The sequence below is a fragment of the Montipora capricornis genome, chromosome 9 (genome assembly GCF_036669925.1).
Source record: "Montipora capricornis isolate CH-2021 chromosome 9, ASM3666992v2, whole genome shotgun sequence".
Lineage (NCBI taxonomy): Eukaryota > Metazoa > Cnidaria > Anthozoa > Scleractinia > Acroporidae > Montipora > Montipora capricornis.
The window spans coordinates 23,503,663-23,511,162 of record NC_090891.1 but is presented as its reverse complement, the minus strand read 5'-3'; the positions used below and the strand labels follow the sequence as shown (position 1 = coordinate 23,511,162).

Below are 7,500 nucleotides of genomic sequence, written 5' to 3'. Positions count from 1 at the left end.
CTATTTCAGTGCTTTTTGATAGGTTAAATTTCTCACATCTCGTTCTTCATTATTTCGAAGCGGCTCAAAACTGTTTCGAGTTTCAGTGATATTAGCGGGCACTGACTTCTGACTACGTTTTGCATTTCCATATTTACCTCGCGACTTATCCACTTGGACCCAACATTCTCTTAACCTTAATTGATTGTTATCAACTTCACTCTTTATGCATCAGTCAATTCCAGCGGTACCCAACCCCCCCTCCCCCCCGGGTAACTGCGGGGCATTTGCTGAAGTTGTCAGCATTTTATCGCGGCCCGGGGGCTGGGCATTAGCCTACCCCCGGGCATTTGACACACGTGTTTTCGAATTAACATGGAAGAGTTTATCGGAACTTGTGGATGTTTTTAAAGGTATGTTTTCTGGGGGGGGGGGGGGGGGAGATGGGCACTGCTGGAATTGACTGATGCATTATGGTCAAAGCAAGCCTAAGGGAATCATTCTCTTGTTCTAACGACAAAACGCGGCTCTCAAACGTCAAACACCTTTCTTCCAACTCTGATTGCATTGTCATTTTTGGAAACAGAGGATAATAACGTTTCACACCTCTTTTTGCAATCAATGAGTTCGGCAAAAGAAACATTCTCGTCTTGCTTTTGGGCGTTTATTATGGACAAAAGCCTTGTATTTTCTTGAACTTGTTTCTGAAGTATGAAGAAATCAAGTTATAATCCCTCAATGCCTACTACAATTTCTGGATTTGGTCGTTCTTGTGTACAATTTGACAGTCTTTCGTCGTCCATCGATATTCGACTATTATGCTGACTACTGTCGGCTTCCAGTAATAATGATGGTTGCGTTGTTTGCTCGTTTGAAACCAAAAGATCGGGATCTTGCAAAACTGCTGTCGTTCCCGGCTTCTTTTGGACTAATTCCACTAACTTATCCGTTAAAGCAGGACCATCGCGTAGAAAACAGTGTCAAGTGGGTAGGAGGAAAGGGGCAAAGGATTAATCTACTGCAAGAGACTCACCTCTTGCATGTCCTGGAGGTAGAGTGATCATTGTAACCCAAGGAGTAAGTTAAGATTCATTCAAATAATCGGCCCTTCATGATACCTATCCACAAATTTGGTCATGCATCTCGTTGATTGCAATTCTAAACATTAGAGAGCTAAACGTATGATGTGCTGAGGGAGAGGGGGTTACGTACAACTGTTCAGGTTTATCAGAGGGGAAAGGGGTTATTTTAAAGAAGGAAATTTCATTAATCTTTAGTGCCTTTTTAACTCATTTTAGATCCCTCGTGCACACTTTGCACAGTTTACAGTCTCTTAAAACGAAATTTGACTTGATTTGTTGTGATTTATTATTGCCGTGGAGTGACTGCCCGCAACAGTTTTGGCCTGGAAGTCTTTAAAAAAGTTAGTTACTATTAAACTGGTACTATGATCAAAAAATCCCTTCCTTTTTTCCTTCAGATTTTGAAAATGTGTTTGCATAACACCAGCCTGGGAAAATATTGAGCTTTGACTTTTATCCAAAGGCTGTTTACTTGAGTGTAAGTTTCGGATTTCATTACTCACGTCGAAAAGTGACCGACTGGACCTCAGAGGGTTGGATCTAGGGAAAAGTGACGCCATTTACTCAATGGCTTAAAATTTCAGCGTGTAAAAACAGTTTATTACCTATGCAAAACACGAGTTTAAAAATCTGAAATCCTGAAACTCTCGTGTTGCATATTAATTCAGTCGCGCACAAACGCATTGCATATTATAATAATAAAATCAGTATTCTCGTTTGTCTCACGATGTGGTCACTTGTGGTGTAGACCGCGAAGTTTCGACTGCATACTGCTAGTCTTCATCAGGCGATGAGGTCGACTGGTTAGGCGTGACCTTTTAAGCAGGATGTACCTGTGTGATTGTTTGGTTTTCCTTCGACCTCATCGCCTGATGAAGACTAGCAATATGCAGTCGAAACGTCGCGATCTACATCACAAGTGACCACATCGTGAGACAAACGAGAATGCTGTATTATTATTGTACTTCACGACGTTGAATAACAGCAACCTTTTTTACGGTTTTGCATATTCTTAAACTAGTGATCTTTGACATCAGTTTCTCCTCGACCCAGCTCTCTCACGATTTAAAAATTAGTAATGGCGGACCGTTAAATAGAAAAATTCCAGTTAAAGTAAACAAGTGTCTTTTTGAAATTAAGGCTTAAAACTAGGGTTTCTTAGTGTTTAGTTAACATAGTTTTGAAATCCAAAGGAAAAAAAGATTTGATTTTTTTTGACACAGCACCCCTTTAATTCTTAGTTAATATCATTCTCTTTCCATATCTTACCTGTAACGGTACATGGGTGACCGCTGATTCGTTTATCTCGTTGCGACTCACAGGGACCATAATGACGCCTGGACGCTGTCGTTCCTCACGAAAAGCGGTAGATCGTGGAAAAACACCTTGTGTCTCTTGACAGATACGAGGGCAGTGCTTAGGACATGAGGAGCAATGTACTACGTTGGCTTGTGACAATGCATCCGATTGGTCCAATCTGTTCGGTTGGAATGTCCAGGAACCCATGTAATCATTAACACTTGGCGAAGGGAGGTCAATCTTCTGTGATGCGCTATCTTTGGGCTTTCTCTTTTGAAAGACTGGCGTTTGGAGCACAGAACTCAAACTGTAAAGAGGCAAATTGGGACGAGGGAATGCATCGTCGTCTTCTTCTTCTTCACCAATGAAATAAGAAGGTGAAGAAATAAGGTTACTGACCTCACCGTCATTAAGCTGTTGAAAAGAAAAGTAAGAGTGGAACGTAATGCTGATGCTGATGATGATGAGGACGACAATGAGGATGATGATGATGATGATGATGATCCCATGCATGCAACTTGCTTTATTACACACAACACGAGAATTTTATTCCATAAATCTCATTTGTAGAAATCTATACGCTATATTTTCACATGTCAAAAAATCCTATACAACCAATCAGAATGGCGTACAGCTGTTTCACATGTCGAAGTATAACCAATCAACGATAGCGTAAAGAGCTTTCTGAGCCAATCACAATCGTGCATCGTTTACATTCAAAAAGCTTTCCAGATTTGGCGGCTTTTAGCGGCGACGCCTCCAAATTTTTCCAGCGAAAACGGCAAAGCCGGAGGGAAGCGCTAGATTTGTGTCGGTTGGTTGCTCCCTGGACGAGTTTGTGCAGCATCAAGAAAAGAAGAACACATTAAGCAAAACACAGAGAGATGTCTCGTTGCTCCAAAAATTTTTAGTTTCAAGGAACGAGCTGAGAGATATTGAAAATATTGATGCAAAAGACCTCGACGTGTTACTAGCCAACTTTCTACTTCAAGTTCGAAAGAAAGACGGACAACAATACGAACCCACATCGCTCAGGTCTTTTGTTTCCAGCTTTGATCGTTATTTAAGAAAGAAAGACTATTCCTCGACCATTATGGAAGGAAAGGAGTTCAGAAAGACTAAAGAAGTATTAGTGGCAAAGCAAAAGGAACTAAAGAAAGAAGGGAAAGGAAATAAACCAAACGCTGCGCGTATGCTAACAGACGAAGAAGTTGATATTCTGTATGGCCAAGATTTACTCGGTTGCTCTTCATCAGAGGCTCTTATTAACACTATATGGTTAAACAACACACTGTTCTTTGGACTGAGGGGTTGTCAAGAGCACAGGGACATGAGATGGGGCGATGTTGAAAGAAAAGAAACAGCGGACGGAACAGCATTTCTAGAGTACAACGAAAGACAGACGAAGACACGAACGGGTGCTGATCCAAAAGACTCTCGTACTGTAAAGCCAAAAATGTTTGCTGTCGTTGGCAGTGAAAGAGATCCTGTCCGGGCTTATGACCTCTATGCTTCTAAAAGACCAGATGACCTGAAATCTTCGGATAGTCCGTTTTATTTAGCAATCAATCACACTACAAAAGCCGTAAATACAAAACCTTTGTTCAAGTCAGCTCCCATGGGAGTTAACAAACTCAAGTCACTTATGAAAACAATGGCAGAAAAAGCTGGATTAGATGCGAAAAATCTCACCAATCATAGCGGAAGGAAAAGGATGATTCAGAAACTGAATGATGAAGGAGTACCGCCAACGCACATCATGCAAATATCAGGGCACAAGAACGTACAAAGTCTGAACAACTACAGCACTCTGTCGGAGCGACAACAAAAAAACATTTCCAACATTCTGAGTGGATATCCTGGAGTGCCGGGGCCATTGGGATACCAAGTAGGTATTTCCAATGCTTTGACTCTGAATGCAACTAAAACAGTACAGGAGTCCACAACACAGCAGCCCTTGACTCTTTTCCAAGGCGCTTCAATTCAGGGAGGAACTTTTAACATTTCTGTAAATGCCTTGATTGAAAGTCCCACTTTGTCCTTGCATTCTCCAAGGTCCAAAAAAGCACGTCACTTTGTTATTGAATCAGACAGTCACTAAATGAGACTTTATCCTATTTATTGATATCGTACTTAGATTTTTAAAAAAATCTCTTGTAAGTGCTGTTTTCAGTTCAGCACTTTATTCCCTTGATGTACATGGACTGCGATATCTTCCATTGCTATTAAATTTAGTACAATGTTATTGAGTTTTTGTTTCTAGTTTGCATTCAGAAAATTATTTCAATGAAAATTCTCGTGTTATGTGTAATAAGCAGCTCACGTCATAGAAAGTTCGGCGTACGGGGTTTTATTCACTCGTTGTTTGTGTCAAAAACCCGAACGAGCGAGGTACGAGCGAGTGAGGGTTTTTGACACAAACAACTCGTGAATAAAACCCCGTACGCCGAACTTTCTATGACGTAAACTATATTTACGGCACAGTTGGTTGCAATTGGAGCACGTGGAATTAGTAGTTTCATAGGATGCAAAATACAAGCTAAGCTTGTTTAAAAAGTCATTTTTGAAATCGTCAAATAGTGTCAAAAACCCTCACTCGCTCGTACCTCGCTCGTTCGGGTTTTTGACACAAACAACTCGTGAATAAAACCCCGTAAGCCGAACTTTCTATGACGTAAACTATATTTACGGCACAGTTGGTTGCAATTGGAGCACGTGGAATTAGTAGTTTCATAGGATGCAAAATACAAGCTAAGCTTGTTTAAAACGTCATTTTTGAAATCGTCAAATAGTGTCAAAAACCCTCACTCGCTCGTACCTCGCTCGTTCGGGTTTTTGACACAAACAACTCGTGAATAAAACCCCGTAAGCCGAACTTTCTATGACGTAAACTATATTTACGGCACAGTTGGTTGCAATTGGAGCACGTGGAATTAGTAGTTTCATAGGATGCAAAATACAAGCTAAGCTTGTTTAAAACGTCATTTTTGAAATCCAATTTCAAATGGTCGAGATGGCAGAAAGCAAATCGTTATCTTTAAGAAGATTACGACATTTTTTAATTTCCAAGATCAGACATGTTTCGATATTGGAATGGACCAATCGGATGCATTGTCATAATTAATTATGCATGTTTCGCCTAGTTGTTATACAGTCCTAACGGTTTTTCAAATATTCTGTAACTGATGATGATGTTCGTAACATCGAAACGTGTCTAGGAAATTAAAAAAGATGTCGTAATCTACTTAAAGATAAAATTTCAAATGTTTTTCAAAAGCACTGAAAATTGAACATTTGACCCAAAAATATGACATTCACGTCATGTGATTAAAAATGACACTTCCCAGGGGCAGTGACTGTCCGAAATTTTAAAAAAAACTTTAAGGTTGTCTCTGTTTCGAAAGCCGGGAAACTAAACCCGTAAATTTGGTTTGTTTGCCCATTAGGAAACCCCCTACGATTAAATGAACGCCTACGGGAAGGTTGATATCGTAGGTCATGGCATCATGTAGGTGATCCGAGATGGGGTGGGAGGACTTGATATAGGCGGTATGGGTTTGTTTAATCATAATTCGGGCCTGATATTGATACTAGGGGTTTTATATGGAAAGGATATAATGAGGGTTTATGATATAAGTAAAGGTAGGTAAAGTCTGCTTACGAGCCCAGTGGCCCATTAAGCCGGAGCTTATCCCGGTTTCTGTAGCATGAAGCGACTAGGAGTATTTCTACTCCCCTTTGGTTGGGATGAAGGGCTACCCCCAGCATTAAATTCGCCGGTACCCATTTATAAACCTGGGTGGAGAACACAACACAATGTCCCCGGCCAGGGCCCAAACCCGGACGACTCGCTCCGGAGTCGAGAGCACTAACCATTAGGCCACCATGCCTCCATCTTATGATATAAGTAGTATAGGAAAATACCGCTCTTTTGCCAGTCCCGTCGTTGTTGTTTAGCGGACCTGCGCAATAGCTTCATATAACTATTGGCTATCCCGAATGTAATCACGTCCTTCTCTCCTGAGTTGCTGAGTTGCTGTTGCTGTTCTGACCTAACGGTTTGTTGTGGTTCTGCTTGCATCGTTTACTGTGTGAGCCTGGGCTAAGTTATATGGTATCATACGACGGAACTGAAACGTGTGAATTGGTAGGATTATACATGCTCTCACTTCCCGCACAAAATTTCAAAAATGGATTGGGACTCTACCGTGACCACGGTGTTGCAATATGCAAGTCCACACCAAGGCAAGTCGAAAAAATAGTACCCTGAGAGGATATGTGCTTACTGGTAATGAAAGTTAAACTGCTTCATTCTTATTTGTAATAGAAATTGACAATGAATACTTTTCGAACCTATGAAAACAAGGTGGCAGGTTTTGTAGTGTGCCAGGACGTAGGCTGTATGGGAAACTATTTTTATGAGATTAGTTGTAGCTGTCGGTAAGTTCCAACAAGTAAAATTAAAGAAGGAAATGAAAAGATGAGCATGAACCACTCTCACTAACCATCTAATGACCGACCTTCGGCACTATATACCGCAATGGAACCACAGAAGCATTTAATTTGCGGATTTTTTTTTTTTTTTGGTTCTAATGTAACTACTAACTCGGCCAAGAATTCTCCTAACTCATGTTTTCCATCCTATCGCCAGAAATTTACTTCCCCACCGGGCGGGAAGCGGGAAGGAGAAAATTTGTGGGGCAGTTGTGAATTTTTGAGAACACTTTTCAAACTTAAATTCTATGAAAGTAAACGTATTAATTTCCATCATTACTCCTTTGAATCAGTTGAAAGCTGTATCACGGTTTACAACCACCGTCACTTGCACGAGCAACATGTGCCTTTTTAACGAATATTTAAAACAATAGAAAATCATCATTTACAAGCAACGCGAAATAGTCCGCAGTGAAGAACGTACCAACAACAAGAAAATACCTTATGCACCCCGAATTACAGTTCAAAGACGCCATGTTAATAAGACCATATTCGTATTCTCGGTATTGGACTGGAACTAGCTTGCAATGGAGGCTAATGCGGGGGAATCTTTTCAAATGCAAATACTTTTTAATATATTCCCCCGCATTAGCCTCCATTACAAGCTAGTTCCAGTCCAATACTGAGAATACGAATATGGTCTAAT

At 40.7% G+C, this 7,500-nt stretch overlaps 1 protein-coding gene across 2 annotated transcripts in view; it reads right to left on the bottom strand.

Moving 5' to 3' along the window:
- The window catches only part of LOC138016110 (uncharacterized), a 191,567-nt gene that overhangs the window by 6,604 nt on the left and 177,463 nt on the right, over positions 1–7,500 (bottom strand). For both annotated transcript variants that reach the window (XM_068863287.1, XM_068863285.1), the window contains exon 3: positions 2,331–2,774. In XM_068863287.1, coding sequence (XP_068719388.1) covers positions 2,331–2,774 — 444 coding nt within the window. The remainder of the gene's footprint in view (positions 1–2,330; positions 2,775–7,500) is intronic.